At 37.3% G+C, this 17,383-nt stretch overlaps 1 protein-coding gene across 4 annotated transcripts in view; it reads left to right on the top strand.

Moving 5' to 3' along the window:
* USPL1 (ubiquitin specific peptidase like 1) overlaps positions 1-17,383 on the top strand; it is a 37,513-nt gene that overhangs the window by 1,881 nt on the left and 18,249 nt on the right. The window contains exons 2-5 of one of the 4 annotated variants that reach the window (XM_019447860.2): positions 1,541-1,688; positions 2,225-2,353; positions 9,067-9,712; positions 13,701-13,814. In XM_019447860.2, coding sequence (XP_019303405.2) covers positions 1,611-1,688; positions 2,225-2,353; positions 9,067-9,712; positions 13,701-13,814 — 967 coding nt within the window. In that variant the 5' untranslated portion in view covers positions 1,541-1,610. Of the gene's footprint in view, positions 1-1,540; positions 1,707-2,224; positions 2,354-9,066; positions 9,713-13,700; positions 13,815-17,383 lie in introns of all 4 variants that reach the window. The other 3 variants (XM_019447858.2, XM_019447861.2, XM_019447862.2) reach the window with 3 other exon arrangements.

The raw sequence follows: 17,383 nt of genomic DNA, 5'->3' as shown, positions 1-17,383 counted from the left end.
CCTTTTGTAAGTACATTATAAATAGAACAGAGCAAAAATGATAAATTTGTGTTTTCTGTGAGGAGCTTATAAAGTAAAAGCACCAAACTTTTATCTTTTTTTTTTTTTTTTAGAAGTTTATTTATTTACTTTGACACAGAGAGAGAGAATGCAAGCAGGGGAGGGGCAGAGAGAGAGAGGGAGTCAGAGAGACAGAGAGTCCCAGGCAGGCTCCGCGCTGTGAAGCGCAGAGCTAGACTTGGGGCTCGAACTCATGAACCGTGAGATCATGCAGTGAGTCGAAATCAGGAATCGGATGCTTAACTGGCAGAGCTACCCATGTGCCCCTTACTTTGATCATTTTGGCAGTGGTTCTCAGTGGGGCAGTTTTGCCTCCCAGGGGTCTTTTGGCAGTGTCTGGAGACTTTGTCACAACTGAGGAGTGAGTAACACTGGCATCTAGTAGGTAGGAGTGAGCGATGCCGCTGAACATCATACGGGGAAAGGATAGCCTTCACAACAAAGAATTATTTGGTTCAAAATGTTTATACTGCTGTAGTTGAGAAGTCCTGCCATATCAATATATTTCTTTAGGAAGAGGGAATTGAGATTCACTTACACTTTTCTTCTTAAACATTTTTATTTTTGACATTATTCCTCGGCTTGAAAGACATGTAAAGTTTATGTATCTGGAACAGAATAGTGTCACTGGTTTTTAAAGTGAATCTGCGAGCCACAGTTTCCCAGGAAATGGTTGTCATAGAATGATGAATTCTTAGATTTGGGAAAGACTTTTGCTTGAAATTATTTTACAACATCTCTGCTGTTCTCTGCTATAGGGCTTTTGTATCTGGTTTCCCTATATTTTAAACACATATCTAAACTACTCTTAACAATTATTTTTTCCTTCTTCTGAGCTCCAGTCTCATAATTTCAACTTTACTGAATGTGATTCTACTCCATGAAATTAACACTCAAACCAAGCTTGTTAAATACCTAATTTGTACTATTACAGTGTTTACATTTTTGTCGGGTACAGTTCATTTATTATAAAATAGTATATTGGTGGAAACTTAAAAAAAATAGCATTATCCTCTTGGTGACCTGTTCTTGGTGGTTGAAAGCAATAGGAATTTATGGGGTTCTTTTGTGTCTGTCAAGCAATGGCACAAAAGATCCTGAGTCTTTAAAGTACCTTCTAATATAACGCTGACATACTTGTTTCAGATTATGCATAGACTCTAAGAACTTGAGTTTTCAAACTCTGGTCAGTATAATTTGCTTTAAAGAATAGTTACCTTCTTTTGTAAGTTTTAATAAATTTGCTTACAAGTAAGTCTGAAACTTGGTCCTGTTTCCAGTCTGCCCTCTTCCAACAAATTTGCCAGGTTTCTATGTATAGGTTATTTGATTTCACGTCAAGATTACAATTTTAGAATATGTTTATCTTAAGACATATGGTTTCAAAGTATATTTAATATATATACATCTTATAGCATAGCTCTTTTTCAAGGTAAATAGAATTTTTTATTTAATTGTCTATTGACTTTTTTTTTTCCAGGGTTCATTGAAAAATCCTTAGTGATATTGACATGTTTCAAGTGACATAAATTAGCCAATGACTCGGAGTGATGGATTCCCCGAAGATTGGAAATGGTTTGCCAGTGATTGGACCAGGGGCTGATATAGGGATATCTTCACTCCACATGGTGGGGTATTTGGGAAAAGTTAGTGAACTTATTTTTTGCCTCAGTGCAAAGTTGGGTTTTTTCCTCCTTTTTTTAGAGATTTAAATTTGGTTTTAATTTTCCAATTAACTTCTAAAAAATTGTATCTTCCACGGAAATCTTAAGCAATGGCGAAAGATTATTTTAATGTGTTTACCTCTCTGTGTTTTATTGGTATGTGAAAGTAGAAATAGAACATAGACCTTGTGGTTTATTATTCTCTGAAAATATGGAACATATATTTTCCCTGGCAGTTGACATTACTTTTTTCTTGCACATAAAACTGATGCTATTTTTAGCACTTAAAATTTAATATTTAAAACTGTAATTTCTTTTTGGAATAGTAGCTGTATTTTAAGCCTATGTGCTTTTCTTTTATTTGCCGTGTTTAAAATATCTAGCCAGAACACTTCCAGGTGAAAATTGTAATTTTTTCTGGTTCCTTTTTCGTTTGACTTTTTGTAATTTGATATAATTTAGGAATGTCTATATTTTAATTTACTTTATTTCTTTTTTAGAATTATGATTCAGCTAAAGTCCCGTCAGATGGGTATTGTCCTGCTTGTAGAGAGAAGGGAAAGTTAAAAGCCTTAAAGACTTACCGAATTAGTTTTCAAGAATCTGTCTTTTTGTGTGAGGATCTGCAGGTAAAGTATTAATCTTAGATAGTATCAAGGTTTTAGCTTTTTGCTTTTTTCTTCCGTATTTATATTTGTACTCGTTTTGTATCTTTCAGAGTGTACATTTTTAATAGATAATCAGAGTTTCTAGATCTGTCCGGTGTACAGTTTTAAATATTTTGTGTTATTTTTCCACTTAAGTTATTTCCCTGGGGTATTGCATGAAGGTATTTGTTTTTATTATCATTAGACTTAATGAGAAGAGAATCTACATTTCAAGATTTTTTTTTTTTTTTTTCCCATTAACCTTGTGGGGGTCCTTGTTAGTTGTTGGTATATAATAGTCTTTCACCTCTTTGGTTTATAAACTTTGGAACTTACTGGAAAAGTTATTAATTGAAAGTCCTTAAGGATCTAAATACCTTTTAGAATTAATTGTAGACTTCGTTTCCAGTGGTACAGCTTTTATATAGGAGCTCATTAAACTCCATAATACTCCACATTTTATTGTACTTGACAGTTGATGAAATTGTTCTCTACGTATTTAGTTCTCAAAGTTTTGCAAGGTAGATAGTTCCATTTTATGATTAAGAAATCAGATACAGAGGGTTTGGGAACATAAGATCTTCCTAAAGTAGCAGAACTGTAATTGGAATATAGTCTTTTAATTTCAGATACGTTTTATTCCAGGTAAAGTAACAGTTCTTCAGAGTCACTTGGAGTACTTTTTAAAAATTTCTGGATCTCACACCCAGATGCTCATTCGGTAGAGTTGACCCAGAATTTTATAGTTTTGTAATTTTTAGGGTGAGGCTGATGATCAGCCAAATTTGCAAAATACTAAACTAAATCACACTGTTGGTGATAGATACTTTTGCTGGGTATAACTTGAAGAAAATCCCAGGCATTCTCACAAATAGAAATAAATTTCTTTTTGCATTTATTCAGTAAATTTTTTTTCGAGTGTCACCATATTGGCATTGTTCCAAAGGCTGGCATACAGTGAAAAAGCAAAAATTTCTTACCTCAAGAAGGTCACGTTCTAGAGTAGGAAAGAAAATCAATAAGTAAGTTATATTTTTTGTGTGTGAGGTGATGAAAAGTGCTGTGGGGAAAAATAAAGCCCAGGGAATGGAATGTTCGGGAATGTGTAGTTTGCAATTTTAAACAGAGTGGCGAAGGGAACTCTTCATTGAGAGACATTTGAGCAAAGACCTGAAAGATGAAGACAAACAAGCCATGTGGATGTGGGATGAACAAGCTTTCCAGGCAGGGAGAGTAGCAGATCGAAGGCCCTGTGAGGGGCAGTGGATGGGGGGTGCCTGCGCGTGTTCTACTGCAAGGAAACTAGCAGAGCTGGATCTGAGGGAGTGAGGCAGAGTCCTAGAAGATGGGTCAGAAAAATAATGGGGAAGAGGTTGGACCCAGCAGGGTCTTTCTTACCAGGCTTTTACGGTGACTGAAATGAAGAACCATAGCAGGGAGTGACATAATCTGATTTACATGTTAAAAGGATCATTGTGGCTCCTTTGTTGAAAGTATCTGTAATGGCCAAGACTTGAAGCAGGGAGACTAACTAGTTGGAAGGCAATTGGAGTATTCCGTGGGGAGCAAGTAGTGGCTAAGGTGATGAGACATGCGTGGATTATCTACATATTTTGAAAGTAGATCCAAAAAGTATTGGCTGAAAGATTGGGATAGATACATAGTAGGAGAGAGAGGAATCAGGGATGATTCCCAGATTTTTGACTTGAATAATTGGAAGAATGGAGTTGCCAGTCACTGAGATGAGAAAGACTTTGGGAAGACGAAGATTTTAGGGGAAGATCAGGCCAGCACCAAGTCAAACTCGAGACAGATATCTGATATTGAGGGTATATGGAATAAATGGTTGGATCTGTGTGTCTGCTATTAGGTGGAGAGTGAAGTTCGATAAATTTGGGAGTCATCAGCATGTATATAATTGAACCATGACAGTGGATGAGTTTACCTAGAAGTATGGGTAGAGATTCAAGGACTGAGCCCTGTTATACTCCAGCATTAAGAGTGTGGGGAGATGAAGTGGAACCAGGGAAAGGGTGAGAGAAATAGACAGTGAGGTAGGAGTAAACCCAGAAAGGAGATAATTTTGTCCTGGAAGTCAAGTGAAAAAATATTTAAGAAGAAATTATTTACCTTCAATGCCAGTAAGAACTCAATGAGGATAAATACTCACCATTGGCTAGTGTTGTAGGTCATTGAGGACCTTAATGAGAATAGTTTGGGTTAAGTATTAATGATAAAAGCTTGATTGCAGTGAGTGATAGAAAATAGGGAGAGGAAGAACTGAGAAATATAGATGTGAGGTGGTACCTGGAAGAGGAAGTTTTTAAGTTGGGAAAAACAACGGCATGTTTGTATGCTGACTGTATCCAGTAGTGAGGGGAAAATAGAAAGTGTCCTGGAATTGCTCTCCTTTGAGAGCTGCTCTCCTTTGAGCAGACATGGGCTCTGTCGCACCATTAGAGGGCTTGATTTTAGGTTGGACGGCTTATCCTAACAGCGGACTATGCAGAGTTTACTCATCAGCTGGCTCAGAACAGAGTTGTAGAATGGTGAATATTGAAGAGAGAAAATAAATCTTCCTAGAAAAAAACTACTTTTCCCCGCTCTTCCAAACAACGTATAATATTTCAGTAGAGTTCTTTAACCACAGACTACCATAATGGAGAAGTCCGTGTCCTCAGGACATTAGGTTTTGGCTCGTAAAGTTAGAGGTATTTGCATTTTTAGTTTTGAAGCATTCTTTTTAAGTGATGAGGAAGAAAACATATAACCAAGAATATTAAGTATAAACTCTGCAAATATAAAAAGAGAACTTTAAAGTAATTATTATCTAAATTTTAGAAAATGTTCTAATTGGTAAGAGCCCGGTATGTTTTATGAGGTAGATTGGTTTACACCAGGAGTCAGCAAACACTTTGTATGACACCCACAGGCTAAGAACGGATTTTTAAAGGATTAGGAAAACATGAAAAGAGTACTCTTTTGTAATACATGAAAATTCTGTGAATTTCAGGTTTCCGTGTCCATAAATAAATTTTATTGGAACTTAGCTATACCCTATCATTTTTGTATTGTCTGTGGCTGCTTTTATATTATAATGGCAGACTTGAGTAGTTAATGACAGACATTGACTGGCTTGCAAAGCCTAACATATTTATCTGGCCTTTGACAGGTAAAGTTTGCTGATCCCTGGTCTAGAAGACCTTTGAATCAATTTGTTAATTTCTGTAGGGTTTTATTATAAAATTTGGAGTCCACTGAACATTCTGCTTTCAGTTGCCAAATTGTAAACCACATGGGAAACCCCTCTTTGATCAGAAGTTTCTTGGTTTGAAAAAAGCACTAATGTTCAAACTCTGCTTCCAAATTAATAAATTGAAACTCAAGTTTTTTCAAACTGTAGGGAGTTTTAACTTATCTTTTCTCTCTTTCTCTCTCTTTTTTTTTTTTTGAGTATTCCATTATTTAGTCTTTTATTGGAACACTTATTTAGTTTATTTTTTTAAACATGAACTTTATAAGGCTCTTAAGTCTTTAGTGTTAAGCCATCAAAAAACTCATTTTCCTGGTTTTTTTTTCATTTGTAAAATGAATGTAAATTATTATTACTTTTTTTGTAAATTATTTTTATAACTTGTTTCTGGCCATACCTTAAGATAATTTTCCAAATGTAAGGCAGTGTGCAATGTTTTCCTTTTTCTGTTTTACAGGATTAAAAACGGGAATCTGTTTAAGCTACTCAACAAAATCAGTGAAAGAGGCAGCATTAGATTTTGAATGCTTTTACATGGTTGGGCTACATGGAGAAACTAGCACTCTGTGTATTGTTTTATGACTTTTCCCTTTTTTTGAAGACAAGCCAAAAACTTCTGTGGCATATTAAGACCTAAAGTTGACGTATAAAAGAGATAAACATCCAAAAGCATTAATTCATAAGAGGGAAAAATCAGGACAAGGACAAATTATGTTTTAAATTTGCCCTATGATTGGACCACAAATTATAGATTGAAAAGTCAGTTAAAGTATTTTCAAATAATGTAGGGGGGAAACCGTCTAGGCCACTAAATTTTGCAGCCCCAGGGCCCTTAATGGTTTTTTTTGTTTTTGTTTTTTTTTTTTAAGTTTATTTATTTTGAGAGAGAGCAGGAGCAGGTAAGGGGCAGAAGGAGAGGGAGAGAGAGAATCCCAAGCAGGCTCCACACTCAGTGCAGAGCCAGACGCAGGGCTCAGTCTCACGATGGTTAGATCTTGACCTGAGCTGATATCAAGAGTTGGACGCTTAACTGAGCCACCCAGGTGCCCTATGGTTTATTGCTTTTAATTAAGAAGGGGTGCTGGTAGGATGTGCACAACATTATTTTAACTCTGAGACCGATTAAGATTTTTTGGTTTTAAATTTGTTGTAATTTTTTTTTTTCATTTAATGTAAAAAAAAAAAACCTATGAATTTTACCATCTTAATCATTTTTAAGTGTACAGTTTGGGAGTGTTACTTATATTCCCGTTATTGTGCGACAGATCTCTGGAACTTTATCGTCTTGAAAAACTCAAATTCTGTACCCACTGAATGACAGTTCGCCCTTTCCCTCCCCCCACCCCTTGACAGTCACTATTCTACTTTTAGTCTGTATGGATTTGACTACTTTAGGTACCTCATGTAAGTGGAATCATACTATATTTGTCTTTGTGACTGACTCTTAGTCCTCAGTGTTTATCCATGTTGTAGCTTGTGACAGATTCCTTTACTTTTTTAGGGCTGAGTAATATTCCACTGTATGTATATACCACATTTTCTTAGCCAACTGAGACACCCAGGCACCCCCCCGACTATACCACATTTTCTTTATCCATTTGTTCATTCATGGAAATTTGGGTAGATTCCACCTCTAGGCTATTGTGAATAGTGCTGCAATGCATAAGGGTGTGCAAGTATCTCTTTGAGGTCCTGCTTTCATTTTTTCTGTATATATATATATATATATATATATATATATATATATATATATATATACCTGTCTATATATATATATATATATATATATTTTCTGTATATATATATATATATATATATATATATACCTGTCTATACCTATGAATATATAGTTGCTATCGCTTTTAAAGTGTTCTCTGTTTTCTGACATATGGTAGGATTTAGGAAATAATCTCAGGGCATAAAGTTGAGAGACAAGTTGTTAGCTGATGGTGAGTGCATTACTAGTTGGTAACAGAAGAATCCAGAACTTATCCTATTGAACTAAAGAATTTCTTTAGGACAGTGTTAATGGCGTTCACTTGTATAGAAGCAGCTGTACTTTAAATGAAAGCGTTTAATGCATTTCAGTGTCTGTTGCTCAAAACCTAGTGACTAAAAATACTTAATGGCTTTACTTATTCCTCATGATTCTGTGGGCTCCCCAGGTAGTTCTTAACACTTTACCTGCTGTTGGCTGGGACACCTAAAATGTCCACATGGCTGATGTCAGTACTGTTTGCCAACAGGGAACTCCGCGTAGGCAGTCAGCCAAAATCTCAGTTCTTTTCCATAAGGGTTTCTCCATGGGGCTACTTGGGCTCCTCACAGTATGATGGATGGGACTTCTTTAAGAGAGAGTGTTCCAAAAGGAGGGTTCCAAAAGGACTAGCCCATGAGCCTATACTTACCAGGCTTCCACGTGCATCATGCTTGGTAACATCCCATCTAAGCTGGTCACATGGCTAAACCCAGAGCGTTATGTTGGGGGGACTGACCCTATCAGGGCGTGAATACCAGGTGGGGTAGTTCTGTAGCTCATTAGAGGCCACCAGGGTAGCAGTTAGCATGCTTGTGTAGAAGAAGGCATTTTAAATGACACATAGTATGTAGATTTCTTGAATTTGTTTTTTAAAATATTTTGCTAGTTTTCAAACTAAGTGATTTGTTTACACTTTTGATATTTGGCTGAAATTGTGTTAATACATAGTGAGATTTGATGAAGTTGTTAAAATTCACCCAGATTGACTCTTAGACCCAGTAAGGATGTAAAATTGATAATGCTGATGTGCTTTCAGATTAATACTGTTTTATTTTTTTTAACATTTATTTATTATTTTGAGAGAGTGCAAGTGGAGGAGGGGCAGAGGGAGAATCCCAAGCAGGCTCTGTGCTGTCAGCAGAGAGCCCCATGCAGGGCTTTATCCCATGAACCACAAGATCATGACCTGAGCCGAAATCTAGAGACACTCAACTGACTGAGCCACCCAGGCGCCCCTAAGATTCAGTTTTAAAATTAAGAGACACAGAAATTACTCACGCAGCTTTTTTTATTTGAAAACACTTTTCCAGTTTGTAATGTTATGCAGTGTACCTGCCCCAAAAGGAGTAACACTCATCATAGAATGTTTCTTTAAATTGTTGAAATTGTTAATTCACTCAGCATTAGATTTTTTATTAAAGCAGAAAAATGTATGTTTTCCTTGTTAGCTTACTCTAGTGTGGATCAGATTAAACCCTTGATTGTTCAGTTTAACTAGGGAAGATTAACTCTTTTGGGGGCCAAAATTTTGGTTAAATTCCTAGGTCCTTTAAATTTAGATTGATAAAATTATATTAATGCTGAAATTTTATACATACATTTCATGACATAGAAACTGTAATATAAAACTTGAGCTTATTTTACTTTTTTTGTAGTTTTTATCATTTTATTTTTTCTTTCTAGTGCATCTACCCTTTGGGCTCTAAATTACTTAATAACTTAATTTCCCCTGATTTGGAAGATTATCACACTCCAAATAAGTCCCAAAAAAGAAAGTTCTTGGAAACCGGCTATAAAGATTCACCTCTTTTAGCAAATGCCAAAAAGACTAAAAATCACACTGTTACTGACGGTGAGCAAGGTTTGAACAGCAAACGCGATGGAGAAGCGTATGGTGAGACCTCATCAAGCTTACCTGATTCACCACACAGTGGACCACAGCACCCAGACAGGACAGTTGGTTCCTTGGAACAGAATGAGAGTTTGGAGGCTGATGTTATTGACATGGCTGCTGAAGAAGCTCCTACTACAGTTGATGTTTCTGGAACTGGAGGGATTTCCCCTCGCAATGAAGGATGCACATCTGAACTGGAAATGCCGTTGGAGAGCAAATGTACGTCACTTTGCCAGTCTTCCTACGTCCAATGGAAAAATGCTAATGCTCTCTGTTGGTTAGACTGTATTCTGTCAGCACTGGTGCACTTGGAGGGGTTAAAGAACGCTGCGACTGACCTGTGTTCTAATGAGGGATCTGTGTTCTGGCGGTTGTTTACGAAGTATGATCAAGCAAGCAAGCTTCTGCACACCAGTCGATTGGAAGGAGTTAAAGGTTGGTAATAATATTTTATTTCTCTCTTTATTTATTTTCACATGTTTTTATTTTTTGAGAGGGAGAGCGAGTGGGGGAGGGGCAGAGAGAGAGGGAGACAGAGAATCGGAAGTGGGCTGTGCGCTGATGGCAGAGAACCTGGTGCAGGACTTGAACTCCCGAATCACTAGATCATGGCCCGACCTGAAGTTGGAAGCTCAACCGGTTGAGCCACAGAGGTTGATCTTCAGTTTTGTCTCATATGTGTGGAAAAGATACAGATACACATCACTCATTATCCCACAACTCCCCCAAAATCTCTATTCTCAATTAAGGGCATATATAGTTTTTTTCTTGTAAAATAGGATACCCGTGAAGCCACCTCCCAACTCAAGAAGAATTAGTATATTCTCGATTATTTAACCTCCTATGTGTTCCTCCCCGTCCCACCCTCCATCTCCCCTAGGGGAAATCATTATTCCCAAATATGTGTTATTCCGTTTTTTTCTTTTATGTATGTATTGCTAAACAGTATATTGCCTACTTTAGTTTGTTTTGAACTTTATACAAACGATGTACGGTATGTCTTCTGGGGCCTTGTTTTTCTTTTTATAAAGATTTATCTACGAAGTTGGCGTGTATTGGTAGTTTGTTATTTTTTGTTGCTATAAATTTACATTTTGTAAATATATCAGTATATTTATTCATTCAACTGTCATTGAGTTGTTTTTTGCCATTGTAAATACCTGGGCTCATCTAGAGAGTTTCTCTTGAGTATACCGTAGGAATGGAATCAAATCTGAGTTCAGATTGACAAGACAATGGCAGATTGTTTTCCAAAGTGCACGTACCAGCACTCCCATTAACAATGTGCAAGAGATCTTCCTTCTTGTCTTCCCGATCCATATATTCTCCCTTGGTTATCTTCACATTTGGAGAATTTTGCTGTTTGATGTAAAATGGGTTGTCGTCTTGATTTGCCTTTCCCAAATTTTATTTTCATTCCAGTTAACACAGTGTTATGTTAGTTTCAGAAGTACCCTAGAGTGATTCAGCAGTTCTGTTCATCACCCCGTGCTCATCACTCCTTAGTTCCCTCACCTGTTTAGCCCATCCTCCACCAACCTCTCTGCCTTTCCCAAATTTTAAAGAGGTTGGACAGCTGTTCATGTGTAGCATTGATCATATGTTCCCTCTTGTGAAATGCCTGTGTCTTACCGCTATTTGTTCAGTGGTCATGTTCTTATTTGTTTGATTTCTATAGGTCTTTGTTGTTATCTTTGTATCAGGTATGTGTTGCTAAATCTCTCAATTTGTATCTTGTGTTTTCACTTTTCTAAAGATATCTTTTGTACAGAAATTGTTAATCTTCCCTTTTGTAGCTAGTAATACAACATTTAAAAGGAGTCATTCCTTTTCCCAAGATCAGAAAGTTATTCACTTATATTTTCACTGAAAAGTCAGATTTGTGGTTGACTTTGAATTATTTTAAAGTTTTATTTGTTTATTTGGAGAGAGTGCGTGCAAGTGGGGAGGGGCAGAGAGAGAGGGAAGGAGAATCCTAAGAAGGCTCTACACCAGCAGCGCAGAGCCCGACGTGGGACTCAAACAAACCCACAGTCTGTGGGATCATTACCTGAGCCGAAACCAAAAGTGGGATGCTCAACCAAGTGAGCCATCCAGGCACCCCAACATGGAATTTTTAATTCAGCTAAAGTTACCTTTTGTGCGTGATAAAGATCCCCTTTTCCCCCCATTGTCCAGCTCCGCTTTTTTCTTCAATTTACCTGCCAGGCCACCTCTGTCATATAGCCATCCATTTATTTTTCAGTTTTGTTTTCTTGGTTACTTTGTCCTTGTGTCAGCACCACACTCTTTTAATTATTGGGGTTTATAAGGTCTTGCTGCCTGGAAGTATGAGAATCCTCCTCTTTATTCAGCTTGGTTTTGATCATGCAATGCAGTCTTTTATATAAATCTTACACATTGTTTTCCCAAGAATCCTCACCTTTTTCATCTTGTTTTTGGTTAATGCAATCTGTTACATCAGTCTTATACATAGTTCCCCCATTGTTGACCATGTTTCCGTCCCTGCACCGATGCCACACTATTTTAATTATTGTGGCTTTTTGAGGTCTTTCTCTCTGGTCGGGGCAAGAATCCTTACGTTTTATTCAGCGTGACTTTGGTGTTGCAGTCTTTTATATATACGTCCTGCATATGTAAAATATATACATTGTACTTCCATATATATTGTTGACCATTCAGGCTGCTTCTTATTTTTTCAGTTATGAATAAGCTTCATGACAAATATCCATATATCCTTTGAATCCACTGCTGATTTTATCCTAGAAGGGATATTAAAATGTGAATATAAAGAATCTTTCTGAAAGGCTTTACAGAAGGGTTATATCAACATATGATTCCATTATATGTAGAAGAAAACATCCCCGAGCACTCAGATCACCTTTGGGTATAAACATTTTAAAAGTTATCATTTTGTCAGATATTTTGTTTCAATTTGAGTTTCCTTGAGATTGAATTTTTTGTAATTTTTAAAATCCAGTTTTTCACGAGCATTTTTGCTTTTGTTTTTTCTTTGTATTTCTATGATTATAGGAACCCCAGTACGGAGTTAGCTGACAGTTCAGTTGATTATTGCAGAAGAGCATATTTCTCGTTCAAAATGGACTTGCATTCATTTTAATTATATTTATTTTTTTTATAAAGCATAGCCACTTTATTTTTTGTGTTTTGTTTTATTCCGCTGTAATTAACATCCAGTGTTATGTTAGTTTCAGGTGTACAATATAATGATTCAGCAGTTCCGTGTATTACTCAGTGCTCATCACAATAAGTATACTCTTAATTCTGTTTACTTCACCCATTTTATATGTTCAATCATTAATTTTTTAACAGAGTAGTTGTAGCTTGCATAATATGGTTGTAATTACGTTTAAGTTGACTTACTTTGAATTGTAAGTTTTCTCTTCTCTTTTTGGAATGGTCAAATAAAAGTTCCAGTTTATGCTTACTTCATATTATAGGGAAATCCAGGTATTTTCGTAGTAAAACATACCAACAGAGTGTGATCAGGCTATATGAATTATTTGTAAGAGGTTTCGGTGAAATCTTTTGTAGCTTAAGAATAACTAGTCAGGTGCATATGGTGGCTTTGATTCAAAATAGTTTTCTTATTAATCTTAGTTTTCTGTCATAATAGTTCCATTAGGAGGACTTTAACCCTAAAGAAATGAATAAAAACGTGGACAGGTATGTGCCCCAAAGTCGTTTATCATGATAGTATTTGTAATGGTGAGAAAAGAAGCAACTTAAACGTCCGGCACTAGGGAAATTGTTAATAAAACTGTAGTTCAGTTGGAGTGTAATAACTAGCCTACAAAATTTTTAATGATGCAAATTCGTGTGAAGTAAGCAGGATGTGTAAACATTAAGTAAGCAGAACTGTGTAAACATTATGCTGTCATTGAAGACTCCTTCACCGTCCGCCACCCCCCAGAGACAATAGAAGGAGGGAGCTATGTATACCAAATGTTAGTTTGGGAAATAATTATACTTTTATCTGCTCCTGTGATCTGGCTAAGTTTGATAAAAGTTTTACAAAAAAATAAATGACTAGATGTCTAACATAAGTAATAATCACAAGACAAGACGTAGCTTCAGCTGTTTCAGAGGTAGGCAGACTATCTGAAAGCTTAGCTCTTTTGCTAGGCCTGTGGTTATTTGGATGAGGAAAGCTTTTCACTGAGATTTACTCAAGCACAAAGATGTTAGCTCATGGAATTGCCAGTAATGATGCTGGGCTGAGGAAATATTAAGGCAGTAAATGGTACAACATAGAGGAATAAGAATCAAGGAAATTTTGTGTTTTCCATTTCGTCTCTACAAAGTATATTGACTCTGATGAACTTTCGTTCTTGGTAATGTCTTAATTTTCTGTGGAAGATACAGATTGATGAGAAGTTGATAATCTGTATTTCATTTTTAGATGGAGATTGCAAAAAGCTTCCTTCAGAAGTATTTGCAAAGATAGAGACCTGTCTGAATGAAGTCAGAGATGAAATTTTCATTAGGCTTCAGCCTCAGCTTAGATGCACATTAGGTAAGTAATTTGTGTAATTTAACTGTATTACTCATCTACCATAAAGAAATCCTTACGTCATAAGGAAATACACTATTTTATTACTTTGGGTGATTAGATTCTTGGGAGAAAAAATCTGTGTAGTTTCGTTTAGGAGCCTCCCGCTGGTTAAATCATTTGTTGGGTAGAGGTGTCCCGTATGAATGTGCAGGCTTGTGTTCTACCCTTGAGAGTGGATGCAGTTCTCAGAATCAGGTGGATACTCAGGGGGTGGACACCATTGGTTGCTTTTCTAATACTTTCCTCCAGTAGACTGATTCAGTGTCTTCAACCTTGACGATGCATTAGAAAGTACCTAGGGCATTGAAAAGTACTTGACGTCCATTAAATAAGAGTCCCAGGGATGCGGCTTAGAAGCCCCGTGTGATTCTTAAGGATGGACAGGGTTGAGAATCTCTGATCTAAACCCAGCCATGGTAATTGGACTTCCCTTGCCGGGGATTGGTTTAAGAATTGCCGTACCCAATTTTCACCAAGAGAATAGGAGGAGAAACATCCTGATGAGCTTTTGGGAAAGCTTTCTTTTAAGAAGGGCACAGGAACGAGACCTGCTTTGTTCTCTATGATCTGGCCTTGGAGCAACGTGGAGTTAGGGGTGCTAGAGTCCCGGGGTTTCTCAATTTTTTGGGTATTGCAAAGAAGAGCCAGTAGTGATATTTTTTTAAAGGGTATTGTCTTTTTGTTTTATTTCTCTTTATCCTTGTATTGACTCTTCTGCTAATATTGTGTTGTGGTAAAAAATACAGGATACCTCTATTAGTATATTAGCCATATTAAATTATATAAAATATCAATGCCTTCAAATTTTTCTCTCAGTGAGAAAAATCTATTTCATCAGACTCAGATACTGCATCTGGAAGCAAGGTCTTTTTGTAAAAAACCTTGGTTTTTACATGGTAAAAACCATGTAAATGGTAGTATCTTTGGTCTCACATTTCTGTCCCCTACTTTTATTATTTTGTTTTCCGTGAGCTCCTACGTTTGTGTTTCCTCTGTCCCTAAAGTAATAAACTGAAATTCAGTTTGCCAAATCTTTGGCATTATCTCCTTTAGGTCTAAAGGGCTTTTGTAATTTACTATCAGGTAGGATCTCAGATGCGATGAAAATTCTTTTTTCCTTTTTAGCAAAGTATAATTTAGATGTAGTAAAACTCTTTTTAAACGTATACGGTGTGTGGAACCATTACCACAATCAAGGTAGAGAACAGTGCTGTCAGCCTAAAAGTTTTCTTGAGGTTCCTTCAGTCCCTGTTCTTACCCCCAACCCCTGATCTGTTGGGTGGATACTCATCGCAGAGGAGCCTTTTCCATAAGATTACCAGAGTGCAGACTGAGGGGCTCCCGTGGTGCATTTTGCAGGTATCGCCTCCCTCCTGGAGTGACCGGAGATGTTTTATTCAGGGTTCCTGCTCCAGTTCCCAGTTGAATTCGAGAGTGGTTTCTCTCCAAGTCTGAATCGCCACCCTTCTTAGTCCTGATCATTATATTTGGAGCAAGGTTGTGTCTTGCTCCACTGCTGCCTTGGGCCTGGTTTTCTATGTAACAGAGAAGGGATTTTTAAATGTTGTGGGTTTTTTTTTTTATTTTTATTTTATTTAAAAAAAAATTTTTTTTTTTAACGTTTATTTATTTTTGAGAAAGAGAGAGACAGAGCATGAACGGGGGAGGGTCAGAGAGAGAGGGAGACACAGAATCAGAAACAGGCTCCAGGCTCTGAGCTGTCAGCACAGAGCCCGACGCGGGGCTCGAACTCACGGACTGTGAGATCATGACCTGAGCTGAAGTCGGCCGCTTAACCGACTGAGCCACCCAGGCGCCCTGTGGGGTTTTTTTTTTTAATGTTTGTTTATTTTTGAGAGAGAGAGAGAGAGCGAGAACATGAGTGGGGGAGGGGCAGAGAGAGGAAGAGAGAGAGAGGGAGAGAGAGACACACACACACACACAGAATCTGAAGCAGGGTCCAGACCCTGAGCTGTCAGCACAGAACCTGATGCAGGGCTCGAACTCACAAACCGTGAGATCATGACCTGAGCCGAAGTCGGATGCTCAACCCACTGAGCCACCCAGGCACCCCCCAGAGAAGGGAATTTTAAATTCTTATTTTGTGCAGTCATAGCAGTTGGGCATGCGTACAGCTCTTCTAATATAGCAGAATTCCTCTCTTGTCTGTGTCCATATTACTCATTGCACAGTACTGGGTGCTATGTTAGAGCTTAAGATCTTACCAGTGAAATCTAATCTGTGCTAAATAAATACAAATAAACTTAAAAAGAGCATTTTAAAATCATACAGTGTTTGTGTTCTCATTCTGAGTGTCAGTGTATGTTTGAAAGTACTAAAGAAAGAGAAATAGAATCTGTACTGACCCCGAATGTTGGTTACATTTTTAAGATCAGCCATAGCATCGTTTTGATTATTGTTCTTAAAAAATGCATCGTAGCCTGTCCTCTCTGTTTCCCCTCCCTGCAGTTTAAGAAATATAAAACATTACAAATACAAGCTAAGCCCCCTTTGTACTCTTTCCCGTTCAGTTCTTCCTTACCTCTCCACAAAGGTAACTGCGCTCTTCAACTTAGTTTTCTCTTTCTAATGTCTAATTTTTTTTTTTAAGATAAAGCTACTATTGTTCTCGTTTGGATTTATTTATGTAATCTTAAAGATTAATTTAGTCTTTGAGATTTGTGTACTAGTGTAAGGATACACAGTGGAATAGAATAGAGTCCAGATGAAAACCCTCCCTTTTTGCTTACCTCCTGTGACAGAGGTGGTGATGTAGATAAGTAGGGGAAGGAAAAAGGCCTCCAGTAAATGGTGTTGGGACAGTTTGTTCCTGAGACAGGGGGGAAGTTGGATCCCTACTTGACACTGTAATCAGAAAGAAATGTCAGCCCATTTAAAGACTTAAACTTCAGGGGTGCCTGGGTAGCTCGGCTCAGGTCATGACCTCACAGTTCTCGAGTTGGAGGCCCACATAGGGCTCTGCGCCAACAGCAGGCAGCCTGCTTGGGATTCTGTCTCCCTGTCTCTCTGCCCCTCCCTGACTTGCGCTCGTGTGCGCTCTCTCGCTCTCTCTAAATGAATTAAAAAGAAAAAAGACCTCAACATGAAAAACCAGAATTCTAACACTTTGGTAAAGAATATGGCTGAATATTTTTCCACTCAGTGGAGAAGAATTTCCTAAATAAGGTACATAAAATAGTGGTAGATACACTTACATTGAAGTTTAAAACCTCTGGGCAAAAATAGAACAAAGAAATAATATCCTGGATATCTTCTAAAGAACTCTGTATGTTGGTTTAAAAAAAAACAATGAGCAGAAGAGAAAACTTGACTAGCTGGGCAGCAAAACGTCACTGAAAGATTTGCATCATGGCAAATGATAGTATTTTAGGGAAATATGAAAAACTAGGTAGTTGGGTAGGAGTTGGGCTGCAGATACTAGAGGCAAAGAAACCACTTAACTGATTTCAGCAGGAAGTTATAAAAATTGGAATTAATTGGTATTACGTGTTCTCTAGCAAATGCTTTAT

The sequence above is a fragment of the Panthera pardus genome, unplaced genomic scaffold (assembly GCF_024362965.1).
Source record: "Panthera pardus isolate Hobbes unplaced genomic scaffold, ASM2436296v1 HiC_scaffold_1, whole genome shotgun sequence".
Taxonomy (NCBI): Eukaryota; Metazoa; Chordata; class Mammalia; order Carnivora; family Felidae; genus Panthera; species Panthera pardus.
Note: the sequence above shows the minus strand (reverse complement) of the source record. Positions and strands in the feature narration are given on the sequence as shown.